Source organism: Hyperolius riggenbachi, chromosome 3 (genome assembly GCF_040937935.1).
Source record: "Hyperolius riggenbachi isolate aHypRig1 chromosome 3, aHypRig1.pri, whole genome shotgun sequence".
Taxonomy (NCBI): domain Eukaryota; kingdom Metazoa; phylum Chordata; class Amphibia; order Anura; family Hyperoliidae; genus Hyperolius; species Hyperolius riggenbachi.
In genome coordinates, this window is record NC_090648.1 from 179,516,393 (window position 1) to 179,534,497 (window position 18,105).

The 18,105-nt window shown below is 42.2% G+C and overlaps 1 protein-coding gene across 2 annotated transcripts in view; it reads left to right on the plus strand.

The window, feature by feature from the left end:
* The window catches only part of HOMER2 (homer scaffold protein 2), a 225,916-nt gene that overhangs the window by 49,944 nt on the left and 157,867 nt on the right, over nt 1-18,105 (plus strand). For both annotated transcript variants that reach the window (XM_068275365.1, XM_068275366.1), the window contains exon 2: nt 16,811-16,967. In XM_068275365.1, coding sequence (XP_068131466.1) covers nt 16,811-16,967 — 157 coding nt within the window. The remainder of the gene's footprint in view (nt 1-16,810; nt 16,968-18,105) is intronic.

Consider the following 18,105-nt stretch of genomic DNA (forward strand, 5'->3'; position numbering starts at 1 on the left):
GTTATGTTGTGAAAGGGGTGGGGTGTCCAAACACCCTAGAGAGAAAAATGACAGACAACAGGAGTCCAGATAGTGTAGCTCAAATATGGTATTGAGAATGAATAAAAACTACTCACAAAGGTCGGTTGCAACGAGGGCAACCAACCACTTGTGGCAGGTGCAGACAATAAACTCCACTCACGGTGTCCCAGTGGGACTGGATGTACTCGTTCTCTTGATCAAAATGCCGAGTATCACAATAGCGTCAACCATGCATAATCAGAGGTAGCCCCTCCACTCTTGACAGGGGTGAGGGGTATCAAACATACCCCAGGGATAAAGAGGCACCAAGATAAAGTAAAATTAGGTTAAAAACCAATAAAATGTAAATAAATGAGATGGCTGACCTCTATAGCGTTGGTCATATGCAACAAACAAGGTTCATTATGCACAGGCAACACGTTTCGTGGGTGCAAGCCCGCTTTCTCAGGCTAATAAAAAGTGCCTAAGTAGTAGTAGGCAATAGTATCGAGCACCTCTCTAAGACTTCTGGCTGTGAAGGAAGAAGTATCAGAGAGTTGGAATACAATGTGAAGCGCAGCGCCAGAGGTGGCCCACATAAGTGAAGGTTCTATGTTGAAGCTTTCCAAATTCTTACGCTCATCCCTAGTGGTACTCAATGTCAATAGCCTTACAAATCACACTAACAAACTTGATTTGCTTATGAAAGATAAAAACTATGACAAGTAGACATAGCGTTGTCCTAGGTGATAGCCCATTAGCGAGTAGTGCATTTGGAGAGGTACAGCATGCTTAGGAAAATGTATCATACAGAAAAGGTGGAGAGATTTGTCTGTTTGTAAAGGTGCTTTGAATGAAGAAATGACTGAAGACTTTGACGTTCTGGAGGTGTGTGTGTGTGTGTGTGTGTGTGTGTGTGCGTGCGTGCGTGCGTGCGTGCGTGCGTAAAAATGCATAGTGAAAGTAAAGGCTGTATTATTGGAGTGTGTTATATGCCTCTGCACATAGATTATACTGACGAAGTACAATAACTGAAACATGCTGAAAAACTGGAAGAAAAAAATGGTATCAGGGCTTGTTCACACCTAGGGCGATTTCGCCTTTTTTTTTTTTTTAAGTTCCAGCGATTTGCAAAATCAGGCTTGTGCAATGACTCCCTTTGAGAGTGTTCACATTTGATTCTGATCCGCTCACCAAAGCGCTGCCTGTACCATTTTAGGGGCGATTTGCCTCAATGAAAGGTATAGGGAAATCGCAAAGCGCTTGAAAAAAAGCTTTGTATAGCGATATCCCCAGCGCTTTCATGAATAAATACATTGTATTTATTCATTTTTAGGTGAAAGAGTTCACTTCCTGACTTCTTGAAGAAGTGAACAAACGGAATCGCTCTGAAAAAGCGCTTAAAGCGATTTATAAAAAATTGCAGCTCACAGGTAAACCCTGGGAGGAGCTAAAAATCGAAAAACCGCTGGCGCCAGTGATTTCGATTTTAGATGTGAACAAAGCCTCAGTGTTTTCAATTAATCCTTTAAATGTGACATGGAGAGAAGAGTTGACATTTTATAACTCGTATGAGTCTGGAAGTTGGCTGCCCCTGGATTAGCCCAAACCTTGCTTTAAATAGCTGGGAGTCTGGAATCCTCCCTGTGAACTTGGCAACTAAAAAGGGAGTGTCAAGCCCCTAGACCTTGCCTTTGAACATGTCCTCTTTCTGGGGCTGTTCAGCTGTTGCAGTAGAATTACATTTACAGGTAGGCAATGGTACGATCTACAACTAGGATTTGCTGCTTGGATTTTAGGACTTGGTACAGACCAAAAAAACCGAATTAAACTTTTCACTTAAAACTGTTTATTTTATACTGTAGCTTATTTTGTTTGTTTGATGTCATGTAGATATATCTGAATACCTTCTTTTTTCACTTTTAATCAATTTAAAATAATTTGGACCGTTCTCTGTATTGTCTATTTAGATAAAATATTACACTCTCTCTTTGTTATGCTACCATAGAAATCTTGTTTGGCTGCACATCTGTGTGATTCTGTCTGGAGCAGACAGAATGACACAGCAGTCTGGAGCTGACATAAAAAAAGATGAAAAGCACAGTTGCGTTCCTGACCTGTGTCCAGGAGGTTATTCTGCTAAAAAAAAAAAAAAAAAAATGGTGGGCAAGGGATATCGGTTTAGACTACTTTGCCTGTGACCTCCCTCTAGGCTGTTAAAACTAGCCAGCCTGACAAGGTTACTGGTTTGCCTAGCTCCCTTGGTGACTGCCCAGCTTTTGTTTCTCTTGTGTCCCTGCTACCTATTCAGTCCTCAGTCTGGCTAAGGCCTTGTTCACCTTATATGCGCTTCCGTGCTCATTTGGAAGCGCATATGACGTGTCACACGCAAGAATGGCAGAAGGGCATAGACAGCCCTTCTGCCGTTCACATCAAAGGCGCTGTGCAGCAGTACGATGCGCTATATGATGTGCTTGTGTACTGCTGCATGCATTCTGCCCTCAAGCGCAGAGCTGACCCATTCACTGTCAATGAATGGGATCAGCAGTGCAGCGGGTTGGGGCGCAGATGGCATGTGATTGTACGCGTTGCGTTCTGATCGCATGGCCATCTGCGCTGCATAGATGTGAACGAGGCCTAACTATGCTTCTGCTTTGTCTTGGTGGCTTTGCAGCTTTCTGTCTTCCTGTTAACTTTGCTGGCCTCACCTGTGATGATTCCAGTCTGTGCCATCTTACATTTGCTCTGCCTTACTACGTGATGCCATCCTGCTCTTCCTGGTCATTCCACTGATCTATTCTATCCACTTTCTGGTAATGACCTGGTTTCTGACAAACCTTCCTGCTTTTGCAACACAAACTGCTCCAGCTTCTGGTATCTGACATCTTCATGTGTTCTACCTGCCTTGCTAGTTATCAGTCATGTCACTCTGGGAGTCACCTTGCCGATTGGATTACATGCTCAAGCCATGTTCACTTCAAACATTCACTTGTGCAGATAACGTGCAATAAATTGTTGTGCTTTACACATTTGGATACTAGAAACGAGCAGAAAGTTGCCTCATTACTCTTCATTGCACATCTTCTTTAATAAAACACACCCTTGGCATCATGTGAATGGGGTGATAAAGTGTTGGCTCAATAGATGTAATTGTTGGGTGGAGTAGACTGTGTTTTACTGGGCAGGGTGGTGGTTGTTTAGTTAAATTTCCATATGTTTGAACAAATTAAATTACAAATGGGTTGTTGGGTTTTATTTGTTATTTTTATTGTACTGAATGCAGAGTTGGTAACCATATAATTCAAAGAACCTTCCCAATGCTTAAAGCCGATATCTGATGCAAAGCAAAAAACAAATGTATACAGTACGTCACAAGAGTGAGTAAACGTCTCACCTTTTTGTAAATCTGTTGTTCTATCTTTTCATGGGACACACTGAAGATATAATACTTTGATACAATGTAGTCAGCACACTAGGTCGGCTCAAATTAGCTCCTCTGGCACACCGTATTCCTGCAGTGGACAGCTGCGGACCAATGGATATGTAGAATCAAAATCAGAATCCGAATTTATTTTTCGCCAAGCACGACTGGGTCGTGCCCGGAATTGGGCTTGGCACAAACAGGGCATAGAAACAGTAAATGACACACACCAGAGATAGCAATACATCAAACAAGTACAATACGGTAACAGTAATTACATAACAACCATTTTTAAAAGAAGAGTTCTTCAGTGCAGGCCTGCTTAGGACTATTCCAGCTAGTAAAGCAAGCGGCCTAAGGAGGGTCCGCTCTTCTTTTGGTGGTGGGGGATGGGAATGAGTCCAGAGACTTCAGTGATTTGACAGCTGAGGGGAAGAAGCTGTTCCTGTGTCTTGAAGTCCTGGTGTAGATGGCCCGATACCTCAGGCCTGCACGGAGACGACAGAAAAAGCGGGAGCCTGGGTGCGAAGGATCATTTGCGATCCGCAAGGCTCTGGAGCGCAGTCTAGTGTTGAAGAGTAGGTCCAGTGGGGGAAGTGGTTTTCTGATGATCCTTTCCGCTGATCCGATGACTCTCTGTAGTTTGTGTCTGTCGCTGGCAGAGGAGCCAGCGTACCAGACAAGGATAGAAGAACAGATGACTGATTCGATGGTGGCTGAGTAGAAGCTCGTCAGAAGTTTCTGGTCCATGCCGAACTTCCTCAGTTGGCGGAGGAAGAATAGTCTCTGCTGGGCTTTCCTCTGGGTGCAGGTGGTGTTGGCCTTCCACCTCAGATCGTTGGAGATGGTTGTGCCCAGGAGACGAGCGCAGGGGACCCGTGCGACTTCCGCGCTGTCGATGTGGATTGGGGTGGTGTGGGTGCACGCTTCCTAAAGTCGATGATCATCTCAACAGTTTTTGCGGTGTTGAGGTCCAGCCCGTTCTCCTTGCACCAGTTGCAGATTCTCTCAACCTGATGACGGTATGCCTGCTCATCGTTATTGGTGATGAGGCCCACAATGGTGGTATCATCTGCAAATTTGATAACTTTGACAGTTTTCAGTTGATCTGCAGTTGTTTGTGTACAGGGAGAACAGGACTGGTGACAGGACGCAGCCTTGTGGGGCCCCTGTGTTGGTGGTCCTTGGTTGGGAGAGGATAGTACCTAGCTTAACGACCTGAGATCTGTTTGTGAGGAAGTCAGTTACTTTCAGTCCAGTGAAGCTGGTGGTATGCATAAGGACGTTCCGTAAGAGCCATTTTTTTTAATTTGTACAAACTTAGAGGAACGCCAGTGACAATAATGTAATAAAGTGCTTAATTTTTACAATAATTATGTGTAAATGATTTAGTCAGTGTTTGCTCATTGTAAAATCTTTCCTCTCCCTGATTTACATTCAGACATTTATCACATGGTGACATTTTTACTGCTGGCAAGTGATATCAGTGGAAGGAGATGCTGCTTGATTTTTTGGCAGTTGGAAACAGCTGTTATTTCCCACAATGCAAGAAGGCTCCCACAGTGTGATATCAGAACCATGGTCCTGACATCACACTGTGGGAGGGGTTTCACCACAATATCAGCCATACAGAGCCACCGGATGATCCGTTTGAGAAAAGGAAAAGATTTCTCATGGGAAAAGGGGTATCTGCTACTGATTGGGATGAAGTTCAATTATTGGTTACGGATTCTCTTAAAAGGGAACTCAAAGTGAGACTTGTATGGAGGCAGACCTATTTATTTTTATTTAAACAATACCAGTTGCCTGGCAGTCCTGCTGATCTATTTGGCTGTGGTAGTGTCTGAATCACACACCTTATTACAAGCATAGCATGCAGCTAAACTTGGCAGATCTGACAATAATGTCATACATGCCTGATACGCTGCATGCTTGTTCAGGGTCTATGGCTAAAAGTATTAGAGGCAGACGGGTCAGCAGGACAGTCAAGCAAATGCTTAAAAGGAAATAAATATGGCAGCCTCCATATACCTCTTGCTTCAGGTTCCCTTTTTAAAAACAAACCAGACAAATGGGAGGAGGAGAAGAATTCAGGGAATCTTTTACACCAAGCCATGTACTGGTGCCATAGTTTCCTTCAAAGGTGTATATGTATATGTGTATATATGTGTGTGTGTGTGTGTGTGTGTGTGTGTGTGTGTGTGTGTGTGTGTGTGTGTGTGTGTGTGTGTGTGTGTGTGTATATATACACACACACACACACACACATACACATACATGTGTATGTGTATGTGTATGTGTATGTGTATATATATATACATATATATATATACATATATATATATACATATATATATATACATATATATATACATATATATATATACATATATATATATATATATATACATATATATATACATATATATATACATATACATATATATATACATATATACATATATACATATATACATATATACATATATACATATATACATATACATATACATATATACATATATATATATATATATATATATATATATATATATATATATATATATATATATATATACATATACATATACATATACATATACATATACATATACATATACATATACATATATATATATTTTTATATATTTTTATATATTTTTATATATATATTTTTATATATATATATTTTTATATATTTTTATATATATATTTTTATATATATATATTTTTATATATTTTTATATATATATTTTTATATATATATATTTTTATATATTTTTATATATATATTTTTATATATATATATTTTTATATATTTTTATATATATATATATATATATATATATATATATATATATTTTTATATATATATATATATTTTTATATATATATATATATTTTTATATATTTTTATATATATAGCATCTGCAAACCAACATTGAAAGATAATATTTAATGGTATTCAGCTACAAAATGACTTGAGTAGTGATGGTATCCTCTATAATAAAACCCTAATGTCTCTACGTCCCGTGTCCCTGTGTGTGTCCCACATGCGCTCTGCACATCTGCAGGGACGCCGAGACCTGGAGGCAGAGTGAGAGCGATGACGGGGCGGCGGGCGTGTGCGTCGGAAATGTGCTGGCGCGGTGGGCGCATGCACAGTGACGGACCTAAGCCCGTTTAAAAACAGGCTAGGTCTAATAGTATGTTATAAAGATTTTTGTACTGAATGGAGTGACCCTTTAACCACTTGCCGACCGCCCACAGCCGATGGGCGGTGGCAAAGTGGACGCCGAAAGGACCGCAATACACTCCTGGGCATTGCGTCCTTTCGGCATGCCGGGGGAGCGATCGCGTCACTGATGCCCCGCGCTTCCCCCGGCAACTGGCTCCGCCCACCTGCAATGACAACCCGCCGGCCATTCGGAAGCGCCGGCGGGTTGTTAACCCCACGATCGCCGCTACAAAGTGTATAATACACTTTGTAATGTATACAAAGTGTATTATACAGGCTGTCTTCTGCCCTGGTGGTCCCAGTGTCCGAGGGACCACCAGGACAGGCTGCAGCCACCCTAGTCTGCACCCAAGCGCACTGATTTTCCCCCCCCCGCCCCCTGATCGCCCACAGCACCCCTCAGACCCCCACCTGCCCACCCCCAGACCACTGTTTGCACCCAATCACCACCCTAATCACCCATCAATCACTCCCTGTCACTATCTGTCAACGCTATTTTTTTTTTAATTCCCTAAACCGCCCCCTGGGGACTCCTGATCACCCCCCACCCCTCAGATTCTCCCCAGACCCCCCCCGACCCCCCCCCCCCCCCTGTGTACTGTATGCATCTATCCCCCCTGATCACCTGGCAATCACCCCCTGTCACTGCCACCCATCAATCAGGCCCTAACCTGCCCCTTGCGGGCAATCTGATCACCCACCCACACCATCAGATCGCCTACAGACCCAACGTCAGATCACCTCCCAAGTGCACTGTTTACATCTGTTCTCTCCTCTAAACACCCAGTAATTACCCATCAATCACCCCGTCACCACCTGTCACTGCTACCCATCAGATTAGACCCCTATCTGCCCCTAGGGCACCCAATCACCCGCCCACACCCTCAGAACGCCCTCAGACCCCATCCCTGATCACCTCGCCAGTGCATTGCTTGCATCCATTCCCCCCCACTAATCACACCTTGAGACACCCATCAGTGACCTCCTGTCACCACCTGTCACCCCCTAGCACACCTACCCATCAGATCAGGCCCTAATTTGCCCCGTGTGGGCTCCTGTTCACTCTGCCAAACCCTCAGATCCCCCTCAGACCCCATTCCGATCACCTCCCCAGTGCATTGATTGCATTTATTTTCCCCTCTAACCACCCCCTGAGACACCCATCAATCACCACCTGTCACCCCCCTAGCACTCCTATCCATCAGATCAGGCCCAATACAACCTGTCATCTAAAAGGCCACCCTGCTTATGACCGGTTCCACAAAATTCGCCCCCTCATAGACCAGCTGTCATCAAAATTTGCAGATGCCCTGACCCCTGAACAGTCATTTTGAGACATTTGGTTTCCAGACTACTCCTCACGGTTTTGGTCCCGTAAAATGCCTGGGCAGTATAGGAACCCCACAAGTGACCCCTTTTTAGAAAAGACACCCCAAGGTATTCTGTTAGGTGTATGACGAGTTCATAGAAGATTTTATTTTTTGTCAAAAGTTAGCGGAAATTGATTTTTATTGTTCTTTCAGAAAGTGTCATTTTTCAGTAACTTGTGACAAAAAATTAAATCTTCTATGAACTCACCATACTCTTAACGGAATACCTTGGGGTGTCTTCTTTCTAAAATGGGGTCATTTGTGGGGTTCTTATACTGCCCTGGCATTTTAGGGACCCTAAACGGTGAGCAGTAGTCTTGAAACCAAATGTCGCAAAATGACCTGTGAATTCCTAAAGGTACTCATTGGACTTTGGGCCCCTTAGCGCAGTTAGGGTGCAAAAAAGTGCCACACATGTGGTATCGCCGTACTCAGGAGAAGTAGTATAATGTGTTTTGGGGTGAATTTTTACACATACCCATGCTGAGTGGGAGAAATATCTCTGTAAATGGACAATTGTGTGTAAAAAAAATCAAAACCTTGTCATTTAGAGATATTTCTCCCACCCAGCATGGGTAAAAATACACCCCAAAACACATTATACTACTTCTCCTGAGTAAGGCAATACCACATATGTGGCACTTTTTTGCAGCCTAACTGCGCTAAGGGGCCCAAAGTCCAATGAGCACCTTTAGGCTTTACAGGGGTGCTTACAATTTAGCACCCCCCAAAATGCCAGGACAGTAAACGCCCCAAAAATGACCCCATTTTGGAAAGTAGACACTTCAAGGTATTCAGAGAGGGGCATGGTGAGTCCGTGGCAGATTTCATTTTGTCGCAAGTTAGAAGAAATGGAAACTTTTTTTTTTTTTTTTTTTGTCACAAAGTGTCATTTTCCTCTAACTTGTGACAAAAAATAAAATCTTCTATGAACTCACCATGCCTCTCAGTGAATACTTTGGGATGTCTTCTTTCCAAAATGGGGTCATTTGGGGGGTATTTATACTATCCTGGAATTTTAGCACCTCATGAAACATGACAGGTGGTCAGAAAAGTCAGAGATGCTTCAAAATGGGAAAATTCACTTTTGGCACCATAGATTGTAAACACTATAACTTTTACCCAAACCAATAAATATACACTGAATGGATTTTTTTTTATCAAAGACATGTAGCAGAATAAATTTGGACAAAAATGTATACAGAAATTTTACATCATTTGAAAAATGTCAGCACAGAAAGTAAAAACATTTTTTTGACAAAATTCATGTCTTTTTTGATGAATATAATAAAAACTAAAACTCGCAGCAATAAAATAGCACCAAAAGAAAGCTGCATTAGTGACAAGAAAAGGAGGTAAAATTCATTTAGGTGGTAGGTTGTATGACCGAGCAATAAACCGTGAAAGCTGCAGTGGTCTGAATGGAGAAAAAGGCTCTGGTCCTTAAGGGGTAGAAAGACGGTGGTCCTCAAGTGGTTAAAATTGAGTCAGAGACAAAAATGTTGTTTTAGTTTTCAATAGAGTAGGAAAGGTTTGAAATCTTGTTTTTGTTCCTCATTGGGATTACTTTATGTTGTTCTCTCCAGCAGAAATGTAAACAGCACATTTAAAAAACAAAAGACCTTTTTTTTTTGTGGATAGTTTGTGGTCATGGTGAACACCCCCTTCCCTCCTCACCTCCAGCCTAATATGGTATGGGTCCTGACAACACAGTTATAGGTTCTAACCATTCTCCACCATGTTCAGAAATGGAAAAAAATGGCTAAAGCAAGCTTGGTTTTGTATAATTGATGATTAGTCATAACAGTTTAGTAGATCAGTGCTTTTGAGACCCCGTATTGCTTTTTTTGGTTATTAGTTGCAACAGCTGTCCTCCTGTTCAGCAGCATGATAAATAATATTTCATAAATTCTTCAGGGTAATCGCCGTTTTTTGTCGGTCTGTAGTAACTTTAGTAATCTTGTTTTCTGTGTTCTCCTCCTTTTATCATGAACAAAATTGCATTCTTCTAATCAAGCACAGTGCCCTAGTCTAGAGTTGGCACATGATTGCCAGTCTGCCTGTGTGACACTGGAAGATGATGGGTGAGGCTGCATCCTGTTCATCAGTAATTCAAGTCTGGAGCCTACAGCATCCTGCCTTAAATCCAAACAAATCCTTATTTTATGATTAGAAGAACAAGCTATTTATTTCATTTGGCTATGTACTATACAGAATCGCACACTAATGGTTACCTGAAATTTAAATACAGAAACTGTAATAATCGAGATGAGCCGATGACTGAAAAAATAAGTGAGCATGTTGGTTCCACACATAGCCAGCTGAGCTGCAGATCTGCACAAGGTCAATTTCATGTTGACATCGCCATGCTAAAGGTGGATACTGCTGCAACCTGCACAGGCAAGGAGCAGGTCCTTAATGGGACCCCTTTTTTGGTGAACAAAAAATCACAGAATTAACCTGCCTGAGGTTTTTAATCAGCCAGGAGGATCCTAAAGGTGCACACACACCTCAGACTATAGTCTTTGTAAAATGAAAGATCACAGACCAATCTTACCACCCTTCATGTAGTATGAGAGCCATACCTTCACAGTCTTTTTTTCTATGGAGCTGAACTCCCCATCAGAAAAAAACTTTGCAAGATGCTGCACACACAGATGCTGTACAGACACAAAAAATCAGTATCTGCAAAAGATCTGTTCCTGCCAAAGATCCCGTTCCTGCAAAATGCATTCATAGTCTATGAGATCTGCAGATCATCATACACACCTTGTTTAACTGACATCCATCTGCAGATCAGACAATCATTTGCAGATCTGAAAATCCATCCTGGTGGATCTGATCTGCAGATGAATGTCAGTTAAACAAGGTGTGTATGATGATCTGCAGATCTCATAGACTATGAATGCAATTTGCAGGAACGGGATCTTTGGCAGGAACAGATCTTTTGCAGATGCTGATCTTTTGTGTCTGTACAGCATCTGTGTGTGCAGCATCTTGCAAAGATTTTTTCTGATGGGGAGTTCAGCTCCATAGAATAGACTGTGTAGAAATGCTCTCATACTACATAAAGGGTGGTAAGATTGGTCTGTGATCTTTCATTTTACAAAGACTATAGTCTGATGTGTGTATGCACCTTTAGCCTTGCCAGAAGCAAGGGGTGGGGAACCTCTGTGAGAGTCCCCTTGGACACTCCATACACCCAAAAAAAATCTAAAATTTTGACAGGCTTGATGCCACATACAATGTGGGTTAAAACTCCTCTTCCGGAGATTAAAGCCTTACAGGATGTAAGGATCATAGTCCTACTTGGGGAAGTTCATGTAGTTTTACAAATACCTGGCATGGTATGCCTATGAGCAGTTAAAAATTGATACGTGGGACGGAAGGTCTCACTTACCAAGAAAGGTTACATAAACTGGGTTTATTTAGTCTAGAGAAAAGACTCCTTAGAGGGGTTCTGTAACGATTGCGGGATTCTCTCCGTGATCAGCGCACAAGACGTGCGCTAACACTGCGGTAATCCTCCACAAGCGTGTAATTTGAGGGAACCCAGCAAAAGTTGCAATGCACCTGTAGAGGGAAATTCCTGTCGGCAGGAGGAGCTGTGGAGTGCAGAGGAACAGCTCCTCTGCCCTGCCACAGACGCAAGACAGGAATTGCACGAAGGGAAGAAACGCAGGGCAAGATGGCCCTGAAAGAGAGAGATCAAAGCGACAGGGGGTATGTGTTCACCAAACTAGTCGCCACCCTGCGATGATGAACACACAACCATGAAGACAAAGTGAGAAGGCAATCGCCAGAGATGGCGATTGCTAACAGCGACACAAGACCGAATAAGCACAGATGAGGAATGTATGTATGTCCACCAATCTAGCCGCCACATGCGATGGCGGACACACAACAAAGGAAACCGAGTGAGAACGCAATCGCCTGAGAAGCGATTGCGAATGAGATTGAGCACAGGGACAGATTGTATGTGTGTGCACTAAACTAGTCGCCAACCCGCGACTGTGCACACACAACAGCAGATATGAAGCAGGAACGCAATCGCGAGAGAGGCGATTGCCAGAGGTGACACAAGGCTACAGCAAGGCAGAGCACGAGAGTAGCAAAGGCACAGCAAATCATACAGTGAGAAGATAAGGAAAATAACAAACGCTAGCTAAACGCGAACACCGCAATCATTCGCAACAGTGCACGCGTTTATGCGCGGTCTCTACATGATAAGCACAACAGAGACAAGCACGCCTAACTAACCACCGACAGACATACATGAAACAGAGGACGCGAGCGCTTGCTTAACGGTAACCTCACCAAGCCTCCAGCAAGCGTTCGTAGCAGACAAGACAGACACACAAAAACAGGAACAAGCGAGAGATAGGATCCACAGCACCAGCGAAAGAAGCTAGTGCGATCCAGGAAGACAGATCAGAAGGGGCTACCAGTAACAACCGCTGTTCAGGTTAGCACCCAGACACACAGAACGATTTCCTGTCGACCACCGCTGGGACTGGACAATCTCAACAGACAAACAAAACAGATAAGCAATCCTAACTGCACTAGGGAAACCTGCCTAGTGCAGTCCCAGGAATTACTCTAAGCTAATCTTCAAACAATGAGCAAGGCTGATACTCCAGGAGTGTTACACAGGACTAAATCCTTATGACCAGCAAAGGACTCTGGGAAACAGCTCTTTATACTGCCAGTCATCAAAGGAGGCAGGTAGGGGATTTGCATAACGAGTGTATGCAAATTCCTCAGCAGCCAGAACAGACCAGAAACTTGTAATGGAAAGACAGGTCTCTCTTGCAGAGACCTGCAGCCCACAGACTAGAGGAATGGTCAAACAGCTGTCTGCCAGTGCATCCAGCTGAGCGGATCATTACAGGATCTAATTAACATGTATAAATACATCAGAGGGCAATATAAAAGCTTGGCGTATGAGCTTTTTGTCCCTAGGCCTTCTCAAAGGACATGATCTGCGCATGGAGGAAAAACATTTTAGCCATTTATTTAGGAAAGAGTTATTTACAGTAAGAGTGATTAAGATGTGGAATGCATTGCCACAGGAAGTCGTTATGGTAAATTCCATACCTGCATTTAAAGGGGGCTTAGATTCTTTCCTTGCGTTGAAAGACATCCATGGCTACAATTACTAGGTAATGCCCAGTGATGTTGATCCAGGGATTTTAATGATTGCCATCTGGAGTCAGGAAGGAATTTTTTCCCTTTTGGGGATAATTGGACCATGCCTTGTAAGGGTTTTTCGCCTTCCTCTGGATCAACAGGGATATGTGAGGGAGCAGGCTGGTGTTGTACTTTATACTGGTTGAACTCGATGAACATATGTCTTTTTTCAACCCAAATGATTATGTAAGGCACTTTAGGCAGATTGGAAGTCTGATGGACAAATATGATCTGGAGAGAGTGCTTTGCTTTGGTATCTTCTGGATTTTCACACTGGTCTACTGTATTTAATGCATAGGAAGGGCGAGAGCAAATTTGGTGGGGGAGGTAAGAAAGGTTGATGGAAGAGGTTTTGCCTTCATGCTATCACTATTTTTCTGTATCTTTGCATTGTTATGACATTTTGGTGCTCACTAAAGTGTTTCCCATCATCACCCCATCATCACTTTTTTTGAAAGGTTAGTTTTTTGGTTGGCGTTCCAGTTTTAAAAATATAGTTTGAATCTTTCTCAATTAAGGACTATACCATACTCACCTCAAGATCTTATTTCATTCAGCAAATTGGCCTCGATGACTGTGTAGTGTTATGAGTGTGGAAAATGCAGGTACAGTACTATCTTTGATTACCAAATTGTTCTCATGTGTCTGATAAGAGAGGTTGCTCAGTGTAGTGTCTCTGGGTACTCTGAGGCCATTAATAGAAACTGATAACAAAGCAATGCCAGAAATGCTGAGTGCTGTGACATGAGGCCTTCTGTGCCTTCATTCTCCTGCAAGGCTTCAATTTAGTATTTTCCCAAACAGGATGCGACTAGCTCATTATGATCACACTGCACCTGTATTTTCAGTAGATTGTCAGTAGCAATGGCTAATGCTGGGCAAAGGAAAATAGTATGTTTGATTTCTTACACGTAATTCTTTTTTGTGTTCGTTTTTTTTCTTTTTTTTCTTAATCATTGCCTTTTACTTGGAACAACACATACTACAGGCACTGATGTCCTTCATGTTACCTGCAATTGTGGTTAGTTCTTACTTGGAGTCATTCATTGCATATCACTGTGTTTATCACTGTGATGCTGTCTCCTTGGCAGCAACTCCCCCCAATGTACATGTGTGAAGAAGCAGCATACAGCCTCAGAGCATCAAGATTACTTGCCCAGTTGTGTTATTTGATGTTTCTGAAATTACTTAAATATGGATCTCTGCAAGAGATTTTCAACCTTTATGCTTAGTTATGGATGGTTGGTAGACTTTGGAGATATATTCATGTGTCCAAATTTTGTTGGTAGGTGTATGCCACCTGTGTACTGTTATACCCATCAACTGTTGGAAACATTAGCCACTTGAGCCCCATATTCTGTTAAATTGTCATGAGGCGGTCCGATGCACCTTCCTGCTGGTCCCAGGACTCCATTTATAGCCCAGTCCTGCAATGTCTAGAATACACCTTGGTACTGTGGCTCTAAAGCAGGCATGGGCAAACTTGGTCCTCCAGCTGTTACGGAACTACAAGTCCCACAATGCATTGCAGGAGTCTGACAGCCACAGACATGACTCATAAAGACAAATGCATTGTGGGACTTGTAGTTCCGTAACAGCTGGAGGGCCAAGTTTGCCCATGCCTGCTCTAAAGTGTTTAGTTGGTCACTGCACTATTCAGGTGGGTGCAGCACTTCTGCAGAGGCAAAAGATGATTGGCAGGTTAAATCACTTTGCAGTCATGTGACTATTGTGTCACAGCTAACATTTGTATAGCGTCCGTTCCTTTTTGCTTTTGAGTATAATCCATCCAAGTCACTTTGGGGAGGGGGTTTGTATATTACATTCTTCTTCCAGTGTTTTGTTCTACTTTAGTTCAGAAGCAAGTTTTAGTGCTCTAGATTGAAGCAGTCGCTGCTCTCTGAAATCTTCCATTGACCTTTGAAGAAAACCTTTCGATGTCCCATTTTATTTATTTCTTGTACTGTAGCCTTGGTGAGTTTGTTCCCTCCAACTCACCAGAAAACGCGTTAAGATTTACAAGCCAATATCTCTCTGTAGCTTCTTTACAAAATGAAAGAATATAATTGGTGTTTTACAATATAGATTTTGCGGTGTTCTGAGACCAGCACAGTACAGCAGGGAAGCACAATCGTAAGCCATGTAGTCAATACTTTATTTTCTTTGCTTCTTTGCTTATTTTCTTAAAGCTTGAAGTCAAGACAAATACAAACATGCTTCAATCCAGGTGTATATTAGTTATAGAGGTGTAGACCACCAGTTTTTTTATGTGAATCCAACTTGGGTGCACGCTTTAGGGATTAAAGCATTTTTGTGTGTAGTCTCATCCCTTTCAAGTGATCTGAGTGGACAGTTGCTTAAAGGGAAATTGTGAGCAGAAAAAAAAAGCATCTACTTACCTGGGACTACCTCCAGCCCCAGGCAGCCTATATGTCCCTTGCTGCAGCTCCAGTGTCCCGGGATCCCCTCCATTGCACATGCTGAACTCGCCATGTCGGCATCTTCTGCGCCTGCGTGAGCACGTGGCTGCACCGCTCAGGATCACGCTTACGTGGCTTGGAGCGTTCTGTGCTGGCTACATGCTCACGCAGCTGTGGCGAGGGACACATAGGCTGCCGGGAGCTGTAGGAAGCCCCTGGTAGGTAGATCTGTTATTTTTCTCTGCTCGCACCTTCCCTTTAACGAGGGTTTTTTTGGCCAGGTGTGGGCAGACCTTACTTATTTTATTAAATAGGTAGTAGTATGGTTAAATTTAGTCACCCTAATAAGGAGTTGATCAATTCGCCACCTCTACCCTCACTAATTGTTACCTGTATCAATTTTCCAGGTACTCTTCTTTTCTTCATCTGCGTTCTGTTTCTTCTTCTTGCAGAACATGAGCCTTTTATCTGTGCATGCTGCAATCTCCACTACAACTGATGAGGAACCCTGGAATCATTATATCTGAATTTTCTAACAAAGCATTATTGTCTAGAATAGATGATTAGACCAATGGGAATCTGCCGCAGTAAATTCAAATGAAATCCAGTTTATTTAGATTTGCTGTTGAGGCTTCCCATTAGTTCAGACAAATGGGTAATGGGAGGCTTCAACTGGAATCTCAAATATGTGGATCATGCGGTTCTCTGTCAGTTGTGGATGTCCTTGTGGGAAGTACGGATGGTGGAACAGTGTTGCCCACTTTTGTGCTGTGGGCAATGCTGGTGGCCATTGCAACACATGGCACTTGCGTTGGTACGTAATTACCGCCGATGTGGCTGTGGTTTCATCCCTTGTAATGAATGGAGATCACAATGCATTAGCGTGTTTTTGTCTGTCACTATGCATTGCAATTCCATGGTGAATTGCAACGTATGGATGGAAACCTCAGACAATGCAGTCTATGCACTTTTGATGTTGCTGCAGATCGCATCACTGTGTGTTGCTGAAATTGCAATCAGCACTGCCCAAGTGAGGAAGGGGTTTTACTGCTTGAAAACTGTTGTCAAGATAGAAATTGCAGCATAAAGAACTAATGCTGGGTGGGGGAGCTCTTCTTTAAGAACTGATCACACAAGATAAATCACTCATATATTTCTTTTCTATTAACAGGGAGCAACCTATTTTCACCACAAGAGCACATGTCTTCCAAATAGACCCCAGCACTAAGAAGAACTGGGTCCCAGCAAGCAAGCAAGCCGTAACCGTCTCTTACTTCTATGACAGTACAAGAAACAGCTACCGAATCATCAGTGTAGATGGAACCAAGGTGTGTAATCTTCTGTGTGCGCTACAGCTTGGTCACATATGGAGCTGTTTTCTTTGTTACTGTCAATACAAGCATGAAATATGGATCACCTTTTCTTTGATACAATTTCAATGGGTCAGTGCTGCTTTATGTCATTATGCTTAAGTCATCTTTATGGCTGTTGTGTCTATAAGAACAGTCATACAATGGTATGGTGTCATAGATCCCAGCATTGGCATAAGTGTTTTTCTCTAATGTACTAGTTAACCTCCTAAATTCACTATTTAGGATGTACTATTTTGTATAAAATCTGAAAAAGGACCATAAAAAATGGCCTATTCTGGATCCTAACCTGTTGGCTGGGATGCTGAGAGCTATCTATTATTATTATTATTATTATTATTATTATTATTTTGCATGGAATATGTCATCTGTAGACCCAACAGACAGCAGAACTAAATTATTTAACATAGGGGAGGATCACCAATGGTTTGTTTTACAGGTACCTAGTACAGCTTATATTGTCTAAGAGCAACATAGATACAAGTTCACTCTTACTTAAAAAGGACCACTATTGAGAAAAATTGTTCAATTCAACCACCTGAAGACTGAGGAGTTTTTTCCCCTTTAGGACCAGAGCAATTTTCACCTGTCAGCGCTCCTCCCTTTCTTTCGCCAATAACTTAATCACTACTAATCACAATGAAATGATCTATATCTTGGGAGGTTTTTTTTTCGCCACCAATTAGGCTTTCCTTGGGAGGTACATTATGCTAAGAATTTTTATTCTAAATGCATTTTAATGGGAATAATAAGAAAGAAAAATGGAAAAAAATCATTGTTTCTCAGTTTTCAACCTTTATAGTTTTAAAATAAAACGTTCTACTGTGGATAAAACCCACACATTTTATTTGTCCATTTGTCCTGGTTTTTGTGGTGTAATTTTACTATTGGCCACAAGATGTCCTCGCGCATGATTTCCTTTTAGCACACTGTAAGTATGCGAATAGGAAGTAATGCATGGATGTGTTACTTCCTTAGTTACAAATGACCATAGGCATCTCATTGATGCTGGCGATCATTGATGCTGGGAGTTAGATCAATTAATGGGAGCTGCATTCATTGACACCCCCCCCCTTCTAATGACCGGTGACAAATA